This window comes from Tachyglossus aculeatus, chromosome 8, assembly GCF_015852505.1.
Source record: "Tachyglossus aculeatus isolate mTacAcu1 chromosome 8, mTacAcu1.pri, whole genome shotgun sequence".
NCBI classification, from domain to species: domain Eukaryota; kingdom Metazoa; phylum Chordata; class Mammalia; order Monotremata; family Tachyglossidae; genus Tachyglossus; species Tachyglossus aculeatus.
In genome coordinates, this window is record NC_052073.1 from 18,758,747 (window position 1) to 18,770,766 (window position 12,020).

General features: G+C 41.5%; 1 protein-coding gene and 1 non-coding gene across 5 annotated transcripts in view; one reads left to right on the forward strand and one right to left on the reverse strand.

Moving 5' to 3' along the window:
- The window catches only part of OSBPL2 (oxysterol binding protein like 2), a 70,779-nt gene that overhangs the window by 38,298 nt on the left and 20,461 nt on the right, over nt 1-12,020 (forward strand). For 2 of the 4 annotated variants that reach the window (XM_038749876.1, XM_038749877.1), the window contains exons 1-5: nt 2,445-2,499; nt 3,405-3,546; nt 7,819-7,894; nt 9,948-10,082; nt 10,984-11,081. In XM_038749876.1, the coding sequence (XP_038605804.1) occupies nt 2,451-2,499; nt 3,405-3,546; nt 7,819-7,894; nt 9,948-10,082; nt 10,984-11,081 (500 nt within the window). In that variant the 5' untranslated portion in view covers nt 2,445-2,450. Of the gene's footprint in view, nt 1-2,444; nt 2,500-3,404; nt 3,547-7,818; nt 7,895-9,947; nt 10,083-10,983; nt 11,082-12,020 lie in introns of those variants that run through there. The other 2 variants (XM_038749879.1, XM_038749878.1) reach the window with 1 other exon arrangement.
- LOC119931870 lies at nt 1,429-1,566 on the reverse strand. The gene has a single exon (XR_005452175.1). It is a non-coding gene; the product is annotated as a small nucleolar RNA SNORA7 (small nucleolar RNA).

Consider the following 12,020-nt stretch of genomic DNA (forward strand, 5'->3'; position numbering starts at 1 on the left):
GATACAATAAACTAAATAGATAACAGTATTGAGCAGTTCAACAGAAAACGTTTGCTTCTAGGTTTACTTTTGAGTGGGTTTGAACTGGTTTTAAAAAACCTGTTAGTTTGAGACGCTAGGCAGTCCGTCAGTCAATGATATGATTTAGCTCCTGCTCTGTGCAGAGCACTGTACTAAGCGCTTGGGAGAGTACAATATAACAATGTAACAGACACATTCCCTGTCCACAAGGAGCTTCCGGTCTAGACCTGTAGGCAAGAAACATGTCTAACAATTGTTGTACTCTCCCAAGAGCTTAGTATAGTGCTGTGCATACACTAAGCGCTCAGTGAATACCATTGATGATGCTGCTGCTGATGACCATAAATATGCCTCAAAACTTTTTTACTTATGAGATGTTTTCAGTACTCTGGAGGGGTACTTAGAACAGTGCTTTGCACATAGTAAGCGCTTTATAAATGCCATTATTATTATTATTACTCGAGACTCAGCCCTCTGTGGGACAGGGACTCAGATCTGATTGTCATGTACCTCCCGCAGTGCTTAGTACAGTGCTTCGCACATAGTAAGTGCTTAACAAATACTACAATAATTGTTATTGTTAACTTTTGAAGGGGACTCTCCAGGAAAATCTCCTTATTGTTTACCTAAAAGTTATTGCCCTTTCTCTCCTTCCTGTTCTTGAGAGTGGTTATTTAAATGCGTCCTGTATGTTCTGCTTCCTTCAGATAGTGTCAGAAGATATATATCTCTTTTGAAGGACAGTTATCATTTGTACTTTAATATCATCATCATCATCATCAATCGTATTTATTGAGCGCTTACTGTGTGCAGAGCACTGTACTAAGCGCTTGGGAAGTACAAATTGGCAACATATAGAGACAGTCCCTACCCAACAGTGGGCTCACAGTCTAAACGGGGGAGACAGAGAACAAAACCAAACATACTAACAAAATAAAATAAATAGAATAGATATGTACAAGTAAAATAAATAAATAGAGTAATAAATATGTACAAACATATATACAGATATACAGGTATACTACAGAATACTACAGAATTAATACTACAGAAACAGTAGTGGCATCAACAAGGTAGCCCTTCAAAAGTATACTTTTTAAATAGAAAGCACTTGCGATGTACCCTTTGACTAAAGGAAAAGTGGGTGTTACATGAAAGAAAGATGCCCCCCAAAATGGTTTGTTGTTGCCTTATGCTGTCGAGCCGTGTCCGACCCATAGCGATGTCATGAACACTTCTCTCCCCGAATGCCCCACCTCCATCTGCAGTCGTTCTGGCAGTGTGTCCATAGAGTTTTCTTGGTAAAAATATGGAGTGGTTTACCATCGCCTCCTTCCATGCAATAAACTAAAGTCTCCACCCTCGACTGTCTCCCACATTGCCACTGCCCGGCACAGGTGAGTTTTGACTTGTAGCAGATTGCCTTCCACTTGCTAGCCACTGCCCAAGCTAGGAATGGAATGGATTTTCCTTTGCTTGACTCTCCCTCCCATAATTGGGACTGGTAGAGTACTGGAAACTCTCCAGGTATGATCCTGAGAGGGGGAAAAAATGGTTAGCAGAAGCAAATGACAGGGTGTATTTTGAACTGAAAGCTTTCAGAAAATATCTGATGCTGAAAGGGCGACTTGCCGTTTATCAGTTCCTTTGGTTTAATGCACTGTAGAATCCCAAGCAATGGCTTGCGTTACAATTCTCTTAATGCAGGAGAGTACATTCAATAGGTTTACTTCATCATCATCATCATCAATCGTATTTATTGAGCGCTTACTGTGTGCAGAGCACTGTACTAAGCGCTTGGGAAGTACAAGTCGGCAACATATAGAGACAGTCCCTACCCAACAGTGGGCTCACAGTCTAAAAGGGACTTTACTTTTAATAGACTTGTAATCTTAAGTGACACTTAGCAGAAAATTAGTATATAATAATAATAGCATTTATTAAGCATGTACTGTGTGCAAAGCACTGTTCTAAGCGCTGGGGAGGTTACAAGGTGATCAGGTTGTCCCTCGGGGGGCTCACAGTCTTAATCCCCATTTTCCAGATGAGGTAACTGAGGCACAGAGAAGTGAAGTGACTTGCCCAAAGTCACACAGCTGACAATTGGCAGAGCTGGGGTTTGAACCCATGACCTCTGACTCCAAAGCCCGGGCTTTTTCCACGGAGCCACTCTGCTTCTATGAAGACAGAAGTATACGAAGACATCAAAACCACCTGAAGTCTTATCTTGTATTAATAAGATAATGAATTCCAAACAACTCTTCTACTACTGCTTTGGCTAAGAAACACAAGGTTTTTATCAGGAATGCTACACTGGTTTCCCACTTTCGCTTGTGTTTAGGGGGTATCATTGATTGTAAAAACTGTACTACTTGATAGATTTTAAGGAACAAATATTCTTATTTTTTTCCTTAGCTTCCTGTACCTCCATGGAGAACTCAGTAATGATGGAGAAGGGTTGCAGAGCATTGCCTAAATGTAATGGTAGTTCTTCTGTGGGTGACTGGTAGTTCTAAGGAAATGCACAAAATCTTTCCTTTTGTAGAACTGCACTTTTGTGATCAATTGTGTCGTGAAATTCAAAACTACCAATCTAAAACTATCCTTTTTCATTTACTATTTTGATGGCTTCTAATCAGTTAATGGTATTGAGCACTTAGAATGTGCAGGGCATTGAACTAAGTGCTTGGGAGAGTACACTATCAGTCATTCATATTTATTGAGCACTTACTGTGTGCAGAGAGCACTTGGGAGAGTACATTATAACAATCTAATAGACACATTGAGTACAATACAATACAGCAGAGTTAGTAGACACGTTCCCTGCCCATAATGAGCTTGCAGTATACAAAGTCTAGAGTCTAGTTCAGTCTTTTGATGTTGCAGTGTTTTCAGTCCTCTGAAATAGTTTTAGTCTATTCCAATGTTTCAATGGCAAATAGGTCATAAATGTTACACAGCAGCAATTTCAATCCAGTGGCAGTCTTATGAGAGACCTGAGTATGACCAGCTCTTTATTTTTTTCCCTAAATTTGTGGTTTTGCAAGAAACATGAAACTGCATAAATTGATAGTAATTCAATTAGTCTGACTTTTTGGACTATGGACTAATCATTGTGCATAATTAGTGCATAAATTTTCAAATTAATATCAATCCAGGTATATCACTAATACAGAAGATAATTGAGTGTGTTTGTCTCCTCTCCTGATCCTTATTTTCTCGGGGAAAAAACTGTGGCTGAAATGATTGGTGCTTTTAAATAAAAAATATTACCAAATGTAAAAATCTGTGTATTTTACTTGAGTTGCCAAAAATGATGCAGGTGCTCATCTTAGCCAGGCAAATCCTCGGAAAATAACTGATTTTGTGTTTGCTTGGAACAGGCTTTGATTCAGATAATTCATCTGGGGAATTCTCAGAGGCCAACAATAAAGTCGCAGAAATGATTGACTTGGACACCAACAAAAGTAACAGGAGTGGAAAAAATGGGGAGCGATCTCAAGAGAATGGGATCAAGAAACACAGGTATTTGGGCCCTCCTGAAAAGTATATCTTTGATTTTGGAATTTAGACTTGTCTAAATAGTATCCCTGTGTACATGCCACACTTATAAGCAAAAAAGAGGGGCAGCAGCCCTGGCCCGCCTCCCAAGAAGGCTTCCGCTTCAGTGGACATGATTGCTCCCCTCTTCTCTGTTCTCTCCCTTCTCTTCTTGCAGTGCTTTTTTCTCTACCCTGGCCTCTCTGGGATAATAGTAACCCCAGATGTGGGTGGAGGTAGGGGTGCGGTTGACATTTGCATGCTTTTGGGGGTGGTAAGAAGGGACAGATTTTAACCTAAGGATCCCCCAGACCTCCACTGCTCCAGGCGTAAGAGACTTATTACTATTATCAAGTGCCGTCGAGTCGTTTCCGATTCATAGGGACTCTATGGATATATTTTCTCCAGAGCGTCCTGTCTACTGCCATAATCTTTAACCTTACTAATGGTTCTTCTGTTGTTTTTTTGGTTTCTGTCCATCTAGGTGTTGGTCTGCCTCTTCCACATTTTCCCCCGGACTTTTCCTAGCATTAGTGTCTTCTCCAGAGAATTAGTCCTCCTGATTATGTGTCCAAAATATGCTAATCTAAGTCGAATCGTTTGGCCTTCCAAAGATCACTTTGGCTTAATTTGCTCCAAAATCCTTTCATTTGTTTTTTGGGCAATCCATGGTATTGGCAAAAGCCTTCTAACACCACATTTCAAAACAATCGATGGTAAGAGACTTGGTCTGTCCATTTTACACCTCAAAAACCCACGCACTAATGCAAACCTCAGGAAACAGTAAACCGTCTCTCTCAGTCTTTCCCTTGGCTTTCTGATCTTTCACTGTACCAGTAGGCAGTGGTTTGTGAGATTTGACGTGCCAATTGAGTGTAGGGTCTGGGTCGGCCTGCTCTTGACTGAACCTGGTTGATGTGGGCTGGGCTTGAATGATCTGCCCCTTTATTATTATTATGGTATTTATTAACTGCTTACTATGTGTCAAACACTGTTCTAAGTGCTGGGGTCGATACCAGTTAATTAGGTTTGACACAGTCCCCGGCCCACATGGGGCTCACAGTCTAAGCAGGAGACAGAAGAGTTATTGAATCCCCTCTTTACGGGTGAAGCAACCACGGCACAGAGAAATTGTGATTTGCCCAAGGTCACACAGCAAAGAATTGGCAGCGTCCGCACTAGAACCCAGGTCCTCTGACTTTCAGGCCTGCGATGTTGTCACTAGGCTGCTTTTTGGATATGTACATAAGGCCCTTTGTTTCTACACACTGTCAGAGAAAGATTTAATAGACTAGATTGGATTGAAAGCTTCATGTGGGTGGGAAATGTGTTTACCAACTCCGTTGTGTTGTACTCTCCCAGTGGTCTGCAGTACAGTGTTTGCACACAGAAGGCACTCAGTAAATACCATCGATCGATTGAATTCACCTATGAATTTTTTCTTTATTTTAGTTTTATCCCTCACTGCTTCCTGTCTGTGGAGATGGGACCACACCTAGCTAGAGTCCTGAAGCAGCACTTGCAAGGGCTGCCTCTGCTTTATAAGTTGATCAGATTGCATGCCCAGAAATTTCATCACCTCTTAGGCGTGGATGGAAGTACTAGAAGATCTTTCACAAGGGGCAGAGGCCGAGGTAGAAATGTGGGAAGTGGGGGAACAGGCGAGAGGGAAGGGCTGCCCCTGGGAGTTGACCTTCCATTTTGTGGCTTCCAAAGTGGTGGTTCCTTCCATTTGCGATTACCTCTGCTGCTGCTGCCGCCACCACCATCACCTCCTCCACTAAGGAAGAGAAAGAAAGTTTGTGCAACCACTTTTTCCACTCTATTTCTCTGCTCCCACTCTTGGGCAGTTATCATCCATGGTATCAAGGCCCCTTCTTTTACCCAGACAAAAGTGGGTCCCTAATGACTTTTTTGGTGGGTGGGGCAGAACGATAGAACTTGGGACTGCCTCACCTAAAGTGTATGTGCACCTCCAACCTCTGTATTGAAGACCCCACCTACAGTGAAATATATATATGTTTGTGAGTGTGTATGAGACTGAAAAATCCAGTTGGGGCCCATAATCCTGATCATGCTGTACAAAAAGTGGGATTTGGGGGCTAAGAGAGACTGGGCCGGGATGAATTCCCAACCTGTTTCCCAGAGCCCTTACCTACCAGCTCCTGGGGCAGGAGCCATCGGTGGGGAAAAATGTCTTCGTTTGAGAAGCTGACTTCAGAATCAATTTGGGCATCCATTTTCCAAGCCACCAAGTCACGGCTAGGTCTTCCAACCTCACCCTAAGTCAGTGGCTGTTGTGACACCTGTGGCACTAAGGTAATTGATTTAGCGTTGTTAGATTTGAAGCTATCTGAGCCATGTAACAATGCACTGGGTAGTCCAAAGCTGCAGTCCCCAGTGCAAATGGTCTTGAGCATTGTGGTAGTGTTTCATGCTTTTCCTTGGAAGGAGACAAAGCTTTCACACACCCTGCTGTCCATTTACCAACTGAAAGAGCAGAACAACTCTATTTTGAATGACTAGATTGTCTATTAAGTGACCTGAGGCTCTAGCCATATGGAAACAGAGAGGAAGGTTCTGCTTTTCGTAGCATTTGAGTGCGTATGTGAGCCTAACACCTTTAGGTACAATGATAGAAAATATAGTTTCTGGTATACACCACTCAAGGGGGTGAAGTCAGGTTTTTTAAGCTTCTTGGAGAGATTTGATAGGAAAAAAGGTAAGTAGTTTGCCATCATCCATTATTAGAAATTGTGGTGTTACTCAGGGCCCAACTACATTGGGAGGTGCTGTCACTACTGTTGCCTGTTGGTAGAGTCTACCAACACTGTTCCACTGTTATATTGTCTCCCAAGTGCTTAGTACAATGCTCTGCACAGAGGAAGTGCTCAATAAATGGAGATTGATTGATGGATTGATTGCCAAGAGGGAAAGGGAAAAGAAGAGTACCTCCGCTCTGTTGCTATATTACGGCCATCCTCTTTGCGACTTTGGCCTCAAGGTTTTCCCTCTTGTCATTCTGGCCAAAGGCGGGACCACAGTGATTCCCACCTGATTTATTAGGTCTTGAAAGGGAACCTCCAAATTCATGAGCTTTTGGTCTAATGTGGAATGTGTGGTCACATTGCTCCCATCGAGTGTCCCCTTTCACATCCAGGCCTCTGGCATTCAAGTCCCTTTCACTTCCTGTGATCCTCATCTACTTCTCCTTCCTCTATTCACATAGCTAATAATAATAATAATAATAATAATAATGGCATTTATTAAGCACTTACTATGTGCAAAGCACTGTTCTAAGCACTGGGGAGGTTACCAGGAGATCAGGTTGTCCCACGGGGGGCTCACAGTCTTCATCCCTATTTTACAGATGAGGGAACTGAGGCACAGAGAAGTGAAGTGACTTGCCCAAAGTCACCCAGCTACTTGGCAGAGCCAGGATTTGAACCCTTGACCTCTGACCCCAAAGCCTGGGCTCTTTCCACTGAGCCACGCTGCTTCTCTAGCCACGCTGAAGGCACGTCTCCTCCAAGAGGCCTTCCCTAAGCCCTCCTTTCTTCTTCTTCCTCCTGAGTCTCCCTGACTTGCCTCCGCTATTCATCCCCTTCTCCCAGCCCCACAGCACTTATGTACATATCTGTAATGTATTTATTTAATATAAATAAATTATTAATATAATGTCTGTCTTCCCTCTAGACTGTAAGCTCGTGGGCAGGGACTGCGTCTGTTATAGTGTTATATTGTACTCTCCAAAGTGCTTAGTAGAGTGCTCTGCACACTGTAAGTGATTTATAAATACAATTGACTGACCCAACCACTGGAGCCGAACTGTCCGGGTAGAACTGAGCACAGCAGCAAAAACTTGGAGTGCTAAGAAAAGCAGTATCAGGTCACCTGCCCTTGTCCCATTATCTGTCCTATTGTTTGCCATAATAGCTATTCCCCATACACTGTAGTTCTGGAATCCACCTGACAACCTCTTCCACTGGAAATTGTGTCTTAGGTCATTCAAATCACTCAAGTACCCATGATGAACAATAATAATAGCCTTCTGATAGTAAGCAACCTTAATGAGTCATGTAGGAATCTTCTTTTCTTTGTATTGTTAATTGGTAATTCAACCTTTCACTCCCAAGATTGAATGAATGCTAATTTTATCCTCTTAGAAGTAAAAAATTGAGAAATCTGAAATCCTCATCAAGGAATTACTTGTTGACTAGAGCTTGTTAAATGTTCTTGCAATTCTTTTCCCTGCAGAACCTCATTACCCGCTCCCATGTTTACTAGAAGTGATTTCAGTGTGTGGAGTATATTAAAAAAATGCATTGGCCTGGTAAGTCTGTGTTGATAATGTGGATTTTTTTCAACCTATGGAAATTCAAACACCTGTTTAGTTAATTCTTCTGAATTGAGTACAGGGTTAGTTCTTTAAAGTAATATTATAAACACACCTCCAAATGGGTCAAGAAAGGTCATTAAAAAGGGGAAGGAACCTTATGTCCTTATAGCATTCAACATTCTACACAGCTCTGTTGTTCCTTCCCTTTTTTATCAAAGATTATTTTCTAAAATGGGAAGTAACAAATAACACAGTTGTGTAGAATGTTTTAAGCTCAAAAGTAAACTGCACTCTGAAAGATAAGGATTTAAGAAAAGTTCTCATGCAGGATTTTGAATCTTACCTTTGACCAACTTAGATGGGATCAAAGGTATCTACAGAAAATGCCCTGGTAGCGAGTGCTCCTTTTATTTCTTGTCTGGCACACTACAGCTAATGAACCTAGGTGTCTCCTGCCTAAAATGGAAGGGAAAAGATTTTGGTCAGGGAAATCTTTGCCTGTGAATTTGCTGTTGGTTTGGGAAACATTTTAAAGAAGCCTCCTCTCTTTTCGTGGGCCTTGTACCTAGTGCAGGCTGAACTTTTGTTCTTCTGAGATTCTGGGCAAAAGGTAGGAGATTGCTTTTCCTCCTGTTCAAATGGTCCCAGGCATAGCCTCTGTCAGAATGATCCGTGGTTGAGAGCAGGAATATTCAGCTAGGTAAAAAGCTCCTAGCATTGTCAAAATGTCACCATTCCACATCAGGAACCCTGGGCCTTCTGTTCCAATTTCAATTTTGTCTTTTCATAGGATTAAAATGGATTCTTTTCTGTTATCTTGCATGGCAAGTCAGCCATAGTTCATTCTCAGGATGACATTTCAAAATTAAAATCTGCTACCTTTTTGTGGGGGCCGCCTCCCTGTGACTGTAAGGTTACAGGTCCCCATTGTAGCTAAATAGTTCAATAGACCGTTAGCTCCTTATGGGCCAGAAACGTATCTCCCAACTCTTGTTGTATCTTCCCAGGCTTGCTCCGCACACATAGCAAGCACTCAATAAATACCCTTGATTGAATGATCCCCACTGAAGAGGCCACCACTCATTAGAACAGTGGGCTCTTCAGAATGGCTCAGTTGGTGAGAGACCCACGATTTGCTTTCAGAACTAGGGGTGGGAAACACGTGTTGGGTAGCAGGGGCAGAGAGGTCATCCACAGCACCTTGCCTTCCTACCTTTCTTACCTCTCTCCCAGTTGGGCAAGTTGGTGCTAAAAGATAGTGCTCTGGCAGAGCTGTGCAGCTGTGGATGTGTGACAGAGGCTGGGCCCCCGTTGTGAAACCTCATTCCCCAGGTTATACTTTATCTCCATTATTTCTTAAGTCCCTCATAATTTTCAGAGTTACCTGTTAGGTCCATGTACCTCCTCCAGTGGAGAGAGCCTTATCGGTGTTACTTTATAAGTGAAACCTTCTGGGTTGTCGCCTGCTTGTTTTTACTGTAACCTTTTTTGGCTCTCAAGACTATCTGAAGCTTGATAAATCTGTCTGAGGTCTCAGTTATTTGAGTCTGACATATGAAGAACTACTTGATCTTGTCCGACATTGGAACATTGAAAGGATCTTTTTGACCACATGATGTGTAGAGAAGGGGACAAGACCGAACTAAAATGAAGTCATAGTGTTGTTTTAAAGGTGTTTGAAACTTTAGAATTAACTTAGGTGTCCTTGTAGAGCTTTTGCTGATACCAAGTGTCTCTTTACATCCGTTTAAAAAGAATGCATTTAAATCACACTCACTTCTCTCTCCTTTGGGATAGCTGCTCTTTTTCTAAGACCAGTAGAGCTGAAATTATTTTTTGTGGCATTGGTGAAGTATTGATGTCTTTTGGCTTTGTCAGGCAGACCCGGAACAAGAAGTCTGCCGTACAGCAGTAGCAAACTTTACTTCTGAGTAACTGAATGTTGATTAGGCTCACTTTAGTACTTTTATCCCAACTTTTCTCTTTAACTCTGAAAAATATCTACTAGTGTCAGAAATAGAGGAAATATGTCATTTGCTTTACCCAGGAACTGTCTAAGATCACAATGCCTATTGCCTTCAATGAGCCTTTGAGCTTTCTTCAGCGGATTACTGAATACATGGAACATATATACCTCATTCACAGAGCTTCTTGTCAAACACAGTCCCTGGAAAGAATGCAGGTTGGTAATGTGGCATCTCTTTCTCCCTACCTCTTTAATTAGGGAACGTTTTGGGGTACTCTGCACCCTCCTTACTTAATGTACAGGTTGTAATTTATAAAGTGAACCCCTGAAATGTGTTATCAAGGGAAGTTCAGGCCTCCCCCCTAGAAATTATCTGGGGAAAATATAGATGCTGATTTAACCTTTATAGAGCAGTTTAGAACGCGACCTCCCTTGAGTGAGGAAATTATTCACTAAATGATCTCTCAGGCTTCCTTCCAGTTTTAGAGCTTTTCCCCCTTTCTCTTTCCCATCTCTCTCTTCCTTCCCACCTCCCACCCCTTGCTGTCCCTGCATTAGAGTGACAATCCTGGGAATAGAGGGGCAGAACTTCTCATTAGATTATAAGTTCCCTGTGGGAAGAGATCACGTCTCTCAACTCTATTATATTGTATTTTTCCAAGCGCTTAATACAGTGTTCTGCACGCAGTAAGTGCTCAGTAAATACCATTGATTGATTCTAATGGATTATGCCTTTGAGGAGAGATCAGAAAAGTAATTGTGTGATGAGGCAGTATTCCTTTTGGAAGTGCTGTCATTTCATCATCATCATCAATCGTATTTTTTGAGCGCTTACTATGTGCAGAGCACTGTACTAAGCGCTTGGGAAGTACAAATTGGCAACATAAACCTAAATTACAAACCTAATTTCCAAATTTCCAAACCTAATTTCCCAATTAGGAAATTAAAACCAAATTTCCTAATTTCCAAACCTAAGTTACAAGTAGAAAACCAAGAAGTTGTTTTCAAGGAGCAAAAATAAATGAAAAGATTACCTTAGTGCCCAAATTAAAATATCTTAGCTATAATGATGTGTTTTTCACTAAAAATGTGCCTTATTTAATCCCGTTTGTTTCAGGCTGTGGCTGCTTTTGCTGTTTCGGCTGTAGCTTCTCAGTGGGAGAGGACTGGCAAACCATTTAACCCGCTTCTGGGAGAAACCTATGAGCTAATTAGGTAAAATCGAAAGAACACTTAAATGTTCCTGTCATTGGTATCCACTGGATGAGGTGAACTTGATGGCAAATAAAACTATGGTTGATTCAGCGTATCACTTTCTCTCCTCTCGGAATAATTAAGATGAAACAGTAAAGTTATTCCGAATCTCATCCAAGCATTTTTAGCCCTATAAAGAATATAGAGTGTCATTAGTATTGATAGTCTGTTAAATTGTGGTATTAAAATGCCTTAAAGATCTTTGGAATTTTGACACGGGGCAAATTAATTATTTTAGTATGTTATTTGAAACTTAACAAAATAGAGCTTTAGTGATCAACATACATATAAATTGTAACCTTTTAACTAACTCAGTGAGAAATAGGCATCTGCAAAGCCTCATATATTAAAAAGTACTTCCATTATACTGTGCTTGGAACCATAGTAGCTCTCATGCTTTAAATAAAGGGGCTGCATTTCAAATTAAAGTCAAGCATCAGTAGTTAATTTATATTACATTATCACAGCATATGGTTTCTGAATTTGAACTTGAGTTGGGCTTTATTCATATCAAGCATCTTGCTTTTCTAACATTCAAGCAGCCCAAGGTTATCATCATGGTGTTTCAGCGTTTTGGAGCAAGATTCTTTGTACATTCACTTCCCTCTTTGGTGGCACTGCCATAGTTTTGCTTATCAAACACCAGAGCTTGTTGTGCTGTTGTGAAAATATTTTTTGATGAATTTTCATTGGGTTACTTTCCATGGTGTGACCTCAGGGCTGTCTGGTAAGGGAGGGCAGCCACTGTTTTAGGGAACCACAAGTGGCTTGGGGACCACGCTGGACCTTTCAAGGATGGTTCAAGAAGTAGCATGGCCTAGTGGAAAGAGCATGGGCCTGGGTGTTAAAGGACCTGGATTTAAATCCCAGCTCTGCCAATTACCTGCTGTGTGACCTTGG